Raw genomic sequence first — 15,440 nt, 5'->3', positions numbered from 1 at the left:
CTTGTTCTTCGAAGATTAATTTATCTAAGATCACATTCATTAAAAACATCAGGACTGATCCAGAAGGATTTTAGTGCCAGCAGAGCTTTTTGTAATGAAATAATACTAAGAAATAGTACTTGATTTTATACCTTTCTGTATACTTCTTTCCAATAGTGGAACACCAGGGGAAACCATAATTATAAAATGAAAAATGTTTTATATTGATGAAAATGTGTGAAAAGAAGTGATTGACAGTAAACACGATCTGAGTTTCTAATTTTGGCCGAACAATATTTTCATCATGCTTTATTTTTTGAAAGATGACGTTAATAGTAATAATATTTTTACACTGCTTTCTTCCAAAAATGGTCAGCTGGCTAAATTGCTAGGAGCAATGGTATAACCTGGGATAGAATATGAGGGTTTCCATATTAAATATTAAAAATGTTTCCTTTCTGAATAGTTTAAACTTATTTTAACACATCTGATATTTTGTGTTAAAGAATCCAGATCTGCAAGTTATTTTAAAAAATGTATCTGTACACAAGAGAATAGGTACATAAAACTAAGTAAAATGAAGTTGCATTGATAATTTAAAAAGTCTCAATCTTACAAAATATGTTCCTAAATAATTAAAAGCTGACTTTTTTTTAACTTGGATTTTTTTTCATTTATTGTACTCAGAAGTCCTTTCCTCTTATTTTTCTGTCTTGATGTATTATGCTTAATAAATTTTTTTTTTTTTTTGTTAAAAACAAGCAAACCTTAATCTACTAGTGTGTTCTTTTTCCCCCTTATTTTCTTAGGAGTCAGTGGATCGGTGGGGGAAATGCTGCTTGTCCTGGGCCTTGCGCTGTAGAAAGAAGATACCAAAGGCAAAGTACATGTATCTGGCTCAGGAGCTCTTGGTTGATCCAGAATGGCCACCAAAACCTCAAACAACAACGGAAGCTAAAGCTTTAGTTAAGGAGAATGGATCATGTCAAATCATCACCATAACATAGCAGTGCATCACTGTCGGTGGTATGCTAGTAGCAGGAGAATGTAATTTTAGGACATTCTGATCCTCTGTGTCAGAATGGCATCATTTCAATTTATGTCCCTTCTAATACAGTAGCTGATAGAGAGCTTTTTTCTTCTTTTTTTAATAAATGGAACAAAACAAAAAGATTGGCCCATCAGTTAAATTAATAATCAGTCTGTAAAATCCTATATCTTCATTCAGTAACTACATATTATATATACTTCCAGAATTTTCTTGTTGCCCTCCCTCAGTGATACTCTTATATAGGGTACAGAAGAAAGTGGTATTTGGTAGGTTTTTAAAACGTTAGCTTCTGAGACTTGATTTATCAATTTAAATTTATTTTCACAACCCCCTTATCAGAAAAAGTCCTCGTTTTACATACCAGCCCTAAATTCATGATTGGTAAATAAAATGGGTGTTAATTAGCCTTCGTGAAAATAGGTAGAAATCCCGTTTCATTTGATTCCAAAATTTCTTCCAAAGAATTCTGTATATACATACACCCAGTTCCCTTTGATAGCCTAGGAGTTTTATGGTGTTGCTTATAGAACAACTCAGGTAATTTCCATTTATGGTTTTATATTTTCTGTACAAACTGCCTGGGTTTTATTTTTCTAATCAGCAAGGTGCTTCACTGCCTTCTTCAGATGTCCCTCAAAGCTATTAAGTGGATCTTGTGGTATGTCTGCTGTCACTAATATAATTTACTTCACTTAAATGTTGTAGAACCATTTTCACTAGGAAAAAAAATTTTTTTTGGCAGTAGATACAAATCTGTCTAATATCTCTTCACATCTTTCCCCCCACCCTCAGGTTTTATATCATTTTAAATATTTTTATTTTCTTCTATGTTTCTAATTAACAGCATAGGATAATAATGCATTGGGTTTTGTTTTGTTTTAGTTTTTGAGTTAGACTTCAACCTCCTAAAATTTTTAAGGGTTGATACATGTCTCTTCTATAAATAATGAGGCTTAAAAATGAGCGAGTGGTTTTGAGTGACAGCCATTTTTTCAAAGCAGTATGAACTTGGTGCGTTTGTTTTATGCCATTAGGTGGCGCCAGAGGTCAGAGCTTACCTATTTAAGATTGGATGTTTACAAAGGACATTCTTTGCTTGTAAGAATTTCTGGGAGGAAGAAAAGTTGAAATAAAGTTAAAGAATAGACATTCATTGAGCCAAAAGAAATGTGAAAAGTATTTTTCACCTTTCTCTTTTGTCTGGTTATGTTTAAATTTTAAACAAAATTAAAGTAACTTTAAAAATGCCTTTCCAGGTAAGATCCAGCAGTTTGGCAAAGCCCACAGTTACGATAAACAAGGAAACTGATATTGCTATAAAACGGAGACTGAACTCCTAAAACTATGTGATGTTATCCTATGTTCTTCCTTAACTGGTAGCAGGCTTGTGCTTTCCACTTCCAGCTGATCATTATTTTCCTGATAGATATTTACCAGTTTATCAAATGTTAGCCAGAACTATAGAACCACATGGTTCTCTTTTTTTATGCTGCAGAGACCTGAATGATGTTAGGTAACTATAGGAAAATGTACGTTACACTCAGGATCACTGTTACTGCTGTTACCACTGATGATTCTTAAAAAATATAATCGAAGTTTTCCATCAAAAAGTAGAATATGATATTAATACACATTAGGTAAGAACAATTGTTCCATGAATGATTCTATGAAGCTATGCATCTTAGACCTCTTGAGCTGTGAATTAGCACTGTTTTCTATAGTTACTTATCCTCTTGATCATTTTCTAATTTCCACATTCGTTTTCAGTGTGTACAAGCATTATTCTTAAGTGATTTCCCAGAATTGTAAATTTTATTCTTTGATTTAAATACTGAAGCATATAATTAAAGTAATTGCTAAGTAGCATCTTAAAAATCCAGTTATCGGTTTGTATTTAACATCTTAAAGCGCATGATCGTAAAGAGCTGTATTTTTTACAACCTTTTTTTTTTTTTTTTTAACATTTCGGTTTCATAAGGGTTTTGTATCTCATTTGTCCATATTGTTTTCAAAGGAATGAGGTTTTTAGGTAGGTGGAAGAGCATTTGTAGGATGTTGGATTTGAACATAGAGAAGGTGGGTTGTTCAAGTTGCAATTGATGGTTTCCAGAATGTTATTTGAAGAATGTCTGTGAATCCAGGTGTGGGTCCTACTCAGTGCCATAGACAGACTGAGTTCTCTCTCTGTAGGTCACCGTTACATAGTAATTTTGATCCTGAACTTCACATTAAATTATTTGAGTGTATACAGACCGAAATTTAAAAATCTGTACATATCTTATTTTGATGTATTAAAGATTAATAAATATTGCCGATTTAAATTTTATTTATGCACATACTTAAGGACAGAAATGTCCGGGAAAGTAATTGTTAAATAATGATATGTAACTTTTTAACTTTTTAAATAAATAACAAGATTTTTAATGTGTGTCTCCCTCAGGGTTGTTTAAAGTTTTTTTTCTCCCTCAAATATAAATAGTGGTAACTATATGTTTTGTATCTTCTAGCACCAACTGCTGTAAAGCAATGCTGCAAATAATGCTTGAATAAAAGCGGCTAAGCCAACAACAAAAGAAATACTTTTTATATTAGTTTTATAATTCTTACATTCGAGAGCTTTCCAAATTGCACTTGCATTTAAACAGAACTGTTGCAGTCTTAACTGTATGTATTTTGTCTCCCGTGTTTGTGAAGATACTGCACAGTGTCAGAGGCATGGCAAATAACATATCAGTGTTTATGTATTCTGTTCCCCAAATGGCTGTAGTACAATACCCAGAAAAGAGCAAAATTCAAGCTTTAGAAAACATTCTAAGATCTCACGCATGCAATTTTGACATATCTGAAAATAGGTTTTTGTATATTTATGGTGGGAGGTGGTTGGGAACTTTTGACAAAATGTGGGATGTTAATTTTTGTACAGTCTGGGCATTTACACATTTTTAATGTAATGAAATTTGGTAATTATGTGCACATTAAATTAATAAGATAGTTGCTTCCTGTTATGATTTGTGAATTCCCTAAGACTTTGGATTTTTTTTAAGTAACTTTATATCAGAAATGATACTGCATCTTTATATTTTTTAAATTGTATTGCTGCTCAAGAATGGTACCCTGATGTCGAAAAGGCATACATTCATAATTGTACATTTACTGTAAATAACCTTATGAAATCTTTTTTTGGATTGAAGCTATTCAAAATAAAAATTAAAATGAATGAAATATCATGTTTTTTCTGTCTCCTTATACATTTGTTTACCTTTTAGCCATACAAATACTGCCCTTCTGGATTTATTTTTCTACTTCATACTTGTGCATTTCCTTTTTTTAACTTTGTATTTTTGAAGGGAATAAATACCACATCCCACATAGATACCACATCATGTGTGTGACCATCCCGTGGAAACCCATTCATTAGATATAATGTAGAACCAGATGGTAAGTATAAGGAGGTCTGAGGGAAATTGTAAAATGTTAAGACTACAGGCTTATCTGTTAACAGTTGGGAAGGTCAAACGCAGAGCTAATGTCATGTAACGCATTGTAAGTTGGAAGTGAAGTGGCAGCCATGGGTGCAAAAGGAGCCCTTCCAGGGAGGGAGAAACTGTGGAACTAACTGTTGGTTCTAGAAATCCCTGAGAAGGCATTGTGCCGGGGTGGGCGGTCTTTCTGGGTCTCAGGTCCTCCAGGAGGCCTGCCTCCTGCTGTGGCCTATGTGGCTGGCTGTGGTGTGATTGATTGGGTGGTGTGGAGGTTTAGGGTCCCAGGTTCTTCCCATTCACTGTGTTTTGTGTAGCAGAAGTGGCAGGGCCGCGGTTCTGCATGTCTCTCTTCCCAGGGTGTCACTGCCAGGTGCTGTGTTTCAAGTATGTATTGCAGGGAAGGATGGAGTAGGAGGAGTTTGGATGAGACCGTCACTGTTCAAAGTTGGAGCTGTGATTGCTCTGTAAGTGCACAGAGATCCCTCTAGCGCATAGAGTCTCCCCTCAATGAGGAGAAAAGCGGGTCTCATTCAGGCAAACAGCTCTGCTTTGGAAAGGCCGAACCGCAGAGGCCGGGGTGACTTATACAGAAGTTGCCACTTAGCATAGCGGATTTCTGACCTGCTACATGAGTCCAGAATTCAAAGGACATGAAAACACAGGAACCACCGACTTCAGTGTTTGAAATACTTCTCAGTACCTCATCCAGTTTTTCAGCAAATGGACTCAACAATGTTCCTCTACTGACTACAACTTCATACCCTTCTGGGCAGTCAGAATGTTCTGCTCTTTTCAAAGAATAAACATTGGAGGTCATTCTGATCAGAGTGCTTTGGGGAAATGGGCCACAGAACCTTACGAGAGTCTGACACGAAGTCTTACTCTGATTTAAAATCTACACAAATAGAATCATACGTGTATGCTCTGCTGCCCTTGATTCACATCGTTCTGTGTATCAGAGAGGGAGATGTCTGCATTTGCAGCTCAGATTCATTCTTTTTAAAGTCCACAAGCCATCCCAGTGCACAGATGTTTCATAACTTAGATGACTACTAACCTGTTAGTGGCCACTTAGGTTTTTTCTTTATTTTCCTACTACACACACCCCTGCAGTGTTTTTGTGCACAGTTACTTTTAAATAGGTTCCCGGTTGAATTCCTGACCCTGAGATAAAGAGTCATGTGCTCTACTGACTGAATCCCCAGGTGCCCCATTTGGTGCGCAAATGTTAATGAGCTTAGACATAGGACGTATTTTTAGCAGTGGACCTGCTGGACAAAGGATATGTGTATTTTTAATTTGGTTGATGCTGCTAAATATTTCCCCCAAAGTTTTTTCCAATGTATGATCCACCATTGTAGTATGAGAATGTCTGTTTCTTCACACTTAAAATGCTGGATATTTTCAGGTTTTAAACAATAAAAGGGTCTATCAGTATGGTGTTGGTGCAGGGATTACCAAATAGCCCAGAAACAGACCCACACGTTCATGAGATATGGACTCATGACTATACTGACATTGTAGCTCTAAAGGAAGGCGTTTAATTATGTATAAATGGGATTGGACAGCTGGTTATGTTAATGGAAAAAAATAAACTTGGATTCCACTCAAACACATCATATGCAAATATCAGTTCAATATGGATTAAGGACCTAAAAAGAAAGGACAAAACTATAAAATTCAGTAAGGCATTATAGGAGAACTTTCTTCTTTTTACTTAGGAAGAGAGGAGGGCTTATTTTGATACAAAAAACATAAATCGTAATAGATTGATAACTTGGTCTATATTAAGACTTAGGTCCATCAAAAGACATCATGAAGAAGATGGAAAAGGCAAACCACAAACTAGCTGAAGATACTCGACAAAAAACTGACAAAAGGATTAGCATCCAGAATATATAGTTTTTTTTTTAAAAAAATGCATATTTTGCATATAGGAAAATGGGCAAAAGAACCAAACATCTCTGAGAAAATGAAGTACAAGTGGGCATTAAAAATACAAAAAGATGCTCAAGCTCATAAAATGGGGAAAAATGAAAAAACCGCAGAGACAATGACTTCATATGAATGGTAAAAATTAAATTGAAAAAATCAATTCCAAGTATGGGCAGAGCTGTGAGGCACAGGAACTGTCATCCACTGTAGGTGACATTACATATGGGTACTACTGTGGAAAGCAGCTGGATATTCCTAAGTTAAATTGAATATACGAACACCCTTCAACACTGTGGTGCCATTTTCAAACACACTGGAGAATGTTTTTGGCCTCACTATTCCTCAGGGTGGGAGAGGAGAACTGGAATAGAGAATTGGGGCAATGTGGTGGGGAAAGGAAGATTGGACGGAAGTGTGGTCCATCCAGGGGTATGGTCGCCACAGTGATCCAGCCGTGTCACTAAGCTGTCCTAGCATCACTGTCATAGTGTGCCATTTTATGGAGAAACTGCTCTCTCTTCTGCTCTTACTCAGGGTTGACAGTAGGATTTAAATTACATATGGTCTCTTTTTCAGTTTGAAGCTTTCTGTCATTAAAAACCAGAATCTGCCCTCTGAGATAGGGTCCTTTCCATGACCTTTATTCTGGTAAAGTCTTTATCCTCAGGATGCAAGGATACTTCCCTCTTCCTTTGGAAAGTGCTGCACCACAGGCAAAGCCCTGAGTCCTTCAGTTACTTTCAGGTACAGCACCATTTTAGGTAAGGCCAAATACTTCAAAAATTACTATGGGTAACTGAGGGCTTGGTTATGGGCATAAATTGTAAAATTTTGTACAAGAAATTATTTGTGTAAAATTACATATGGGAAACCTTGTTTTGGCAGAGTAGTAGTGTGTATATTTCACATGTAATTCAATGCCACGAGTTCATATTTTTTGTTAAGCATCTAGAAATGATAGTTCCTTTTTGAGACACATAGTTCCTTTTTGAAATACTATTCTCAGATTCTAGCTCTGTGATCCGGGTTAAGTTACTTACCCTTTCTGTGCCTTAGTTTCATCATCCTTTAACCCGGGATAAAAATAGGGTCTACCTCATAGGGTTATTGTAAGGATTGAATGAATTAATGTAAATAAAACGCTGAGAATAGGGTGCCTGGGTGGCTCAGTGGGTTAAAGCCTCTGGCTTCAGCTCAGGTCATGATCCCAGGCTCCTGGGATCGAGCCCCGCATGGGGCTCTCTGTTCAGCAGGGAGCCTGCTTCCCTTCCTCTCTCTCTGCCCGCCTCTCTGCCTACTTGTGATCTCTGTCTGTCAAATAAAGAAATAAAATCTTTAAAAAAAAAAACACGCTGAGAGTAATGAATGGCATAAAGTGATAGGTATTCCCTGTTTTTCTTGCTGTGGCTAACTGAAGGTGTTCGCTATTTGAGGGTGTTACTGTTTTTGTAGAATAGGTGCTGTGCACGTAGCACGATTGTGGTGCAAGGAATCGGGTGGTGGTTGCTGTTGTTTTCCCAGACTTTGCGCTGTTACCGTCCTGACTCGGTTATAGCCACCGCTGAGTAAAGGCAGGAAGAGCAGGGCTCTCTTCACCGTGGGGATGTCTGTGAGCCTCGATGTGAGAATGATTGTTTTCATTAGTTCTGTGGAAAGATTTTAAAGCACTGGCTTTTCACTATAGCTGGAAAACGCTTTAATCTCGGGGCTTTCAACCGGGAGTAGAAAATCAGCAGAACCGAAGAATGAGACCTCTCAGGGTGAAACGAATGTGTTTCCACCACCCAGGAACATCTGCCCTCCTGGGAAAAGAGGGCTACTTAGTTGTGTCTGGGTAACATTCAAAGTCAGTGACAGTCCTGGCGAAAGACTCCTGCCTCTGCACGGTTCCAAGGCTCGAACCCGAGCGCCAGCCCTTGCGTCTCGCCTGCAGACGTCCCGCTGTCGCCTTTGAAGACATGCTGAGGAGCGCCTGCTCTGCGCGGCGCTGCCCCCCCCCCCGCGCCCAGCTGTTCCCCTACCCGCCCCCCACCCCCGGCCTGCAAGTGCGTGTTCCGGGACGCAGTGCAGTGCTCCGGGGGCCCCGTGTCCCGCCCCGCCTAGCTTGGCCTGCCCGCCAACCTCACGCACATCCTACTCTTCCGAATGGGCCCTGGCACCTTGCGGAACGACAGCTTCGGCGGCATGGCGGTCCTGCAGCGCGTGATGCTGACCGACAGCCCCATCGCCTCCATCGGCCCCGGCGCCTTCCACGACCCGACCAAACTTAAAACCCTGCGGCTGTCGCGCAACGGGATCACGCACCTGCCGGCCGCGCTGGTGGACAAGGTGGTGCTGCTGGAGCAGCTGTTTCTGGACCGCAACGAGCTGAAGGACATCGACCAGAACATGTTTGGAAAACTGGTTCACCTGCGGGAGCTCGTCCTGAACCCAAACCAGCTCGCTACCCTTTCCGCTCGCCTCCTCAGCCGTCTGGGGCACCTGAGACTGCTGGACGTGTCGGCAAACAATCCGCCCCACCTGCCCCCGGGACTGCTCGCGGCGCAGGCCAGGCTTGAGAAGCTCGTGCTCCACTCGAACCGGCTCGAGGCTTTGGGGACGGGGCTGCTGAGCCCCCTGCGCGCCCCGAAGGAGCTGCCGCTGCACGGGAATCACCTCCGCTCCATCGCCCACGGAGCCCTCGATCGGCTCCGGACCCTGAGCTACCTGGCGCTTTCCAGAAACCGCCTGGAGTTTCTGTTCCCCCTCCCCTCACCGCGCTCTTCCTTCATTCGTGCGATTTGCCCTCCCTGACCCTGTTCGAGAACCCGATGGCAGAGCTGCCAGAGGTGCTCTTCGGGGAGCTGGCCGGCTTGGGGGAGCTGTGGCTGAACAGCACGCGGCTGCGCACCGTGCCCGCCGCCGCCCTTCGCCCCCTGAGCGGCCTGCGCGCCTTCGGGCTGACGGTGAGCCCGCGCCTTGGCGCGCGGCCCGAGGACGCCCTCGGGGGGCTGGCGGCGCTGCGGGAGGTCGCGCAGCACTCCAACCGCCTGGCCGCGCTCCCCGGCGCCCTGCTGCGCGGCCTCGACCGGCTGCGCCGCGAGTCGCTGCGCCGCCACCGGCTGCGGGTCCGGCCCCGAGCGCTCTTCCGCCGCCTCCGCGGCCTGGAGCGGGTAGGGCTCGAATACGGCCAGCTGGAGATCCTGCCCGTTGACGCGTTCGCGGATCTGCCCCGGCTGGCGGAAGTCGGGCTGGGCCACCATCCCTGGCGCTGTGACCGCGGCCTGCCCCCGCGCTGCCGCGGACCTCGCGCCGGCCTGCGGCTCTGAGCGCTGCCGGACAAGGACCCGGGGTGCCCGGACACCCTCGGCCCCGCCTCCCTGCCCTGCCCCAGCCGCCACCCGGCCGGCCTTGGCGCCCGCCGGCTCGGAGCCCGGGGACCCGGCGCAGCTGGGGGCCCGGGGTCCACGCCAAGACCGCAGCCTGTTCTGGGCGCTTTATTTTCTGCTTTTAGCTACCCAGGCCGTCATAACGGAGATCATCGTGTTTGCTGTGGTTAAACTCGGCCGGCTCTTTGGAAGATTAATCAGAGAGAGAGAGCGAGCTCTTGTTCGAGTCAAAGGGGAAACCTTGCACCTAATTAAAACGGGGTCAGAGTGTTGGCAGAGGTGGCTTTAGGGGAGAATACTGCCGGGCCGCTGCTGCCTTCCTCTCTCTTCTCCCTCAGCCCTCCTTCCCTCCCCCACTTTCCCACCTCCTGCTGCCCCTCCTCCTCCCTCCACCCCGCGGAAGGAGTCTTTACACCTCTAAATTGGGTGCGTACGCTTGGCCTTTGTGTACCCTTACGCGCTGTGCCCCAGGGGCCGCGGATTGTGTGTGTGTGCTTGGGCTGCACTTTCCCCGGGGCAGAGAAGGGTCTCATCCCGGTGGAGGAAGGGTGCAGATGAGCCAGCCAACTCCAGGTCGGGGCCTGTCTCCCGCACGGGATGTCCGGTAAATGTTTATTAAATGAATGAATAAAATGACCTTGCGCGATCCCAGGGACAGTGGCTTTTCCTGGGGGACAGGATGGATCGTTCTCTTTACCCTAGAAAAGCAGAACTCTTCGGGTTCCTTCCCTTGTCCTATCTTTTTCTCACTTTATGTATCTCTGAACTGTGGGCTACTGGGGAGAGTGCTGGCTTTCCTTCCTGCAGCGCCTGTTTTCAGAGGCGGCCTACTGAGGTACAGAGCCCAAAGCCTTTCTGCCAGGATCTCAGCACCCAGGGACGGAAGTGGGAGGATGGGGAGGCCTAAGCCTCGAGGGGGTTGGACCCGCAGCCTAACTGTGTGTGCCTGCCAAGGAAAGCTCTGTCTGCATGTGTTCGTGCTCTGTAAGTTTCTCCTAGCTTCCCCTGTGGGTGAAGTGTGTCATTGTGACACTGGGTTGGTTTCCATTTCCTGGAACTAAATGCTACCTCATTTCAAAGCATTTATGGAGCACCTCTCATGGGCCGGGTGTTCATGAATGTAATGATAAGCTTGGTTTCCGGTTTATTATGGTAGCATCACGTTCTCATTTAGTTTCCCAGCTGAGAGCTATAAAGCCTTTGTTGCTTAATTGTGTGTCTGTGCTTGCAAGAAGCAGTGGTTTAAACATGGGCTGGAGAGTGGACAGCCATGGTGTCAAATCCCAGCCCCACCACTTACTAACTGCACAGGGCTTTGGGCCAGGCTCCCAAATTCTCCAGGCTTTGGTGGTCCTCATCCCTGGAGAGGGACAAAGAGGACCTGCCCTCACAGAGCTTTCGTGAGAGTTAAGGGCAATAAATCATGTGCTGACTCCACCTAGTGCCCTGCATACAGCCAATGCTTAATAAATGTTTGCTCTTATTAAAGAGCAAGCAATTATTCCTGCTGTCATGATTGCAAAAGGAGAGTTCTGAGTTGGCTTTTTCTCTGTGCATGGGAAGGTGAGAGCAAACTTTCTCAAATGGGAGATCACATTAAATCAGCTTGTCTTCACCTGTGGTTGGTCACAGCCCTGTGTGGTTGGGGTCTGTGTGCTCATGGTCCAGAGCAGGGTCATCTGAACGCCAGTCAGATACAGAGCAGGAAGAGCTGGGTTCCTGGCATTGCCACGTGGACTTCTTCCAGGCCAAGTGTGTAAAGCCTTCCCTGAGGCCCAGGCAGCCTCAAGTGTACCCTGCTGTGTACTCGTCTCTCAGGTTTCTAAGCACCTTCCTCCCCGCCAGGTGGTCCGCTCACCCTTCACCCTAGAGCCTGGAGTCTGTGTTGATGTGCCCCCTGCACTGTGGGCTCCTGGGCCCTACCTTGTCCTGTTTATTTCCACCTTTTGAGACTTACCTACAGCATAAAACCCAGACTTTTTATTATTATTATTATTATTATTAACATATAATGTATTATTAGCCCCAGGGGTACAGGTCTGTGAATCGCCAGGTTTACACTTCACAGCACTCACCATAGCACATACCCTCCCCAATGTCCATAGCCCCACCGCCCTCTCCCTACCTCACCCTCCCACGCTCCCCCCCCAACCCTCAGTTTGTTTTGTGAGAAAACCCAGACTTTTTGATGGAATGTGGACTCTAGTCCTAACCACTGTATTCTTGGGCAAACTACCTAGCTCTCAAAGGAGAGCGAGGAGAATGCTGGTCCATACCGTTGTCTCAAGGATGAAATGAGATAACCCAAGCCACATAGTGAAGTCAGTGGCTGAGGGGGAGCATAGGTGGCTCAACGGACGTTGGCTGTTACGTTGATTAGTTCTCAGAACACAGTATCCTGACGTGCCTCTGTGCCTTTGCATTTGCTTGTGCACTCAGCAACTCTCTGTGGAGTACCTCCTCTGTACCAGGCCCAGTTCTAAGTGCAGGGACAGAGCAAAGCATAGAACAAGTACACCCTTCAGTGGGCCTTACCTTTTGGTGCCCCCTCCAACTAAAACATCTCCCCCAAACTCCTGGCCATTCTCTTCAAACACTTGGAAAATTATGGGGTAACAGCTATGGATACCTCAACCCACATAATAAAATGCTACTATATTTGTTTCAGTTATTTTTTTAACACGAAATGTGACAAAGTTTAAAGCCCCCGCCTGTCTCTTCTCTGTGCGTACTCCTCTGCAGGGAGCTACTTAATAAATGTGGCATTCCATATTCCTAGTGGTGCTTTTAGACTTCTTTTTTTTTTTACATTTATTTATTTGTCAGAGAGAGAGAGAGACAGCACAAGCAGTCAGAGGCAGAGGGAGAAGCAGGCTCCCCATTGATCAGAGAGCCCGATGCAGGACTCGATCCCAAGACCATGGGATCATGACCTGAGCCAAAGGCAGCCGCTTAACCAACTGGGCCTCCCTGCTCTCCCTGCTTTTAGACTCTTTTTTTTTTTTAATTAAATTTTTTATTTTCAGCGTAACAGTATTCATTGTTTTTTCACCACACCCAGTGCTCCATGCAATCTGTCCCCTCCCTAATACCCACCACCTGGTTCTCCCACCCTCCCACCCTGCTTTTAGACTCTTAACTACATAGGTCTACCACCCTCAACAGGCTGAAATAGTGCTTTGCCAGTTTTTAAATTTTCTATAAATGATGGGACTCTGCATGCAGCATTCTTCAAACTTTTCTCCGGGGCTCACATTTTTTTTTTATTTATTCTCTACATTCAACGTGGGATTCGAACTCACAACTGTGAGATCAAGAGCCATATGCTCTTCCGAGAGCCAGCTGGGCATCCCTGCACATGTTTTTTGAGATCTATCCATATGAAGCATTTGCTCTAGTTCATTTTAATAGATGCATAATCAATTGGATGAATTTTCCACAGCTCATCTGTTCTCTTATTGATGGACATGGATTCCCATTTCTTTTCTTTTTATTCCCCATTATTCCACATCCTCCTCAACTCTCGATGGCATCATAATTTTGAATTTTTGTCAATCTGGTAGGTATGAAATGGTAGCTCATTGTTTAATATTAACGTTTCCCTGATAACTATTGAAGTTGAATTTATTTTTAAATGTTTCCATGTTTATTACACTTATTTTTAAATGTTTAAACTTATAATTAAATGTTTAGATTCCTTCTTCTGAAAATTATCTGTCTGTATACACTGACCCATTTATAATGGAGAATTTTATCTTTTTTAATTACTATTATTGATTTGTAGGAATTCTTTACATATCCTGGGCACTAATCCTCTGTAAATTGTATGTTTTGGAATGATTCTTTTTCAGTTTGTGGCTTATTTCACTTTATTTATGCTGTCTTGTGTGGAATGGCAGCTTTAATTTTAATCTAGTCAAAATTAGCAATATAATTTTATGGTTCATGAAAAAAGAATCTCATTTAAGAAATTCTTCCTATTCGAGGCACCTGTGTGGCTCAGTCGGTTAAGTGTCCCACTCTGGATTTCGACTCAGGTCATGGTCTCAGGGTCGTGAGATCGAGCCCGGGTCAGGCTCTAGGCTCAGTGTGGAGTCTGCTTCAGATTCTAAAAGAAGAATTATAAGCAGGGAAAACAAAACAAAACAAAAAAGTAAAACTATTTGCAAAATACAATTAACAGCCATTCATTTTCTGAAGGCCTACCAAATACAAAAGAGTGATTTCAGTGGCCCTATAAAGATTATGTTCTAGGGGCACCTGGGTGGCTCAGTTGCTAAGCATCTGCCCTTGGCTCAGGTCATGATCCTAGGGTCCTAGGATCGAGCCCTGCATGAGGCTCCCTGCTTGGAGGAAAACCTGCTTCTCCTTCTCCCACTCCCCCTGCTTGTGTTCCCTCTCTTGCTGTGTCTTTCTCTGTCAAATAAATAAAATCTTTAAAAAACAAAACAAAACAGATTCTGTCTCCCTTTACTTCTGTTCCTCTTACCCCCTCACTTGCAGGCATGCTGTCGTCTGTCTCTCAAACAAAATCTTCAAGGGGGAAAAAAAAATTCTTCCTACTCTCAAGTCATAGAGGACATCCCCTCTATTCGAAAAGTTGTAAAGTTTTATTTTTCACATATAGGGCTTTAGGTTACATGGAATTTGTTTTTTTGTTTGTTTGTTTTAGAATTTGTTTTTTATGCAGTGTGATGTAGGGAACCAACTGTATGTTTTACAAATGTGCATGCCACTGTCCCAGAAGATCGTCACCTAGCCCAGCCTTTCCGTGCTGGTCTGCAAAGTTCCCTCTGTCACTTGTCAGTTTTCCCTATGTGCATTGGGTTCTGCTTCTGGGTTCTGTAGCTTAAAACACTGGCCTGTTGCTCGAGTCTGAAACTCACTGTCTTCATTACTGTAGCTTTCATAATTCTTGGTGTAGTCACCACTCCACCTCGTTCTTCTCGGAGAAAATTTCATCCTTCTGCAATTCCATACACACATTAAGGTCAGTGAGGCCAGCTGCACCGAGAAACCTGCTGGAATTCTGACAGGAATTGCAGGGAATTTGTAAACCAATCTGGGGGAGAATTTGCATCCTTTACAATAACCAGTGCAATTATCTGTGAACATGGTAGGCCTTTCTATCCGTTTGGGTCTTCTCTAATCTTTCCAGGAGGTTTCAGAACTTTTTGCATAAGAATCTGGCATAGATTTTGATAGATTTTTCCCTAGCTCTCCTTCCCCTTTTGTGAATTGTGGCTGTTGTAGATGTTATCTTTTTTAAAAATTACATTTTCTCATGGTTTATTACCAGTATGTAAAAATGGGATTTATTTTTATGTAATTATCTCCTATCTGACAATAATTCCAATAATTTGCTTCTTCCCATTAAAACCTTCACCTTTTATTAACTTAGTATTTAAAAAAATCTTACTTGCAGTGGCCAGAACCTCCAATACAATGTTGAATAGCATTGGTCACGGGGAACATCCTTAAAAGCATCCTGATGGTGAACGCCTTGAATGCTTCATCGATAAACGTGACCTTTTTAGCTCTAGTTCACTGAGTGGTTTTTTTTTTTAATTGTCAGTAGGTGTCGAATTTTATTTTTTTCAGCTATTCAGATGCTCATATAGTATT

At 43.2% G+C, this 15,440-nt stretch overlaps 2 protein-coding genes across 6 annotated transcripts in view; both read left to right on the top strand.

Moving 5' to 3' along the window:
• ATP13A3 (ATPase 13A3) overlaps positions 1-4,252 on the top strand; it is a 91,985-nt gene extending 87,733 nt beyond the window's left edge. For 4 of the 5 annotated variants that reach the window (XM_080802155.1, XM_080802151.1, XM_080802153.1 and 1 more), the window contains one exon: positions 789-4,252. In XM_080802155.1, coding sequence (XP_080658281.1) covers positions 789-986 — 198 coding nt within the window. In that variant the 3' untranslated portion in view covers positions 987-4,252. The remainder of the gene's footprint in view (positions 1-788) is intronic. The other variant, XM_080802154.1, reaches the window with a different exon arrangement.
• A 2,577-nt stretch (positions 4,253-6,829) lies between these two features.
• GP5 (glycoprotein V platelet) overlaps positions 6,830-15,440 on the top strand; it is a gene marked incomplete at both ends in the record, with an annotated part of 37,734 nt that continues 29,123 nt past the window's right edge. Inside the window, 5 exon segments of the mRNA XM_080805675.1 lie at positions 6,830-6,876; positions 8,457-8,547; positions 8,551-9,201; positions 9,204-9,734; positions 9,736-9,971. Of these exon segments, the coding sequence (XP_080661801.1) occupies positions 6,830-6,876; positions 8,457-8,547; positions 8,551-9,201; positions 9,204-9,734; positions 9,736-9,971 (1,556 nt within the window).

The sequence above is a fragment of the Martes martes genome, assembly GCF_963455335.1.
Source record: "Martes martes genome assembly, chromosome: 1".
In the NCBI taxonomy this organism is placed as follows: domain Eukaryota; kingdom Metazoa; phylum Chordata; class Mammalia; order Carnivora; family Mustelidae; genus Martes; species Martes martes.
The sequence above is the reverse complement of the archived record's forward strand: the minus strand, read 5'-3'. Positions and strand labels throughout refer to the sequence as shown.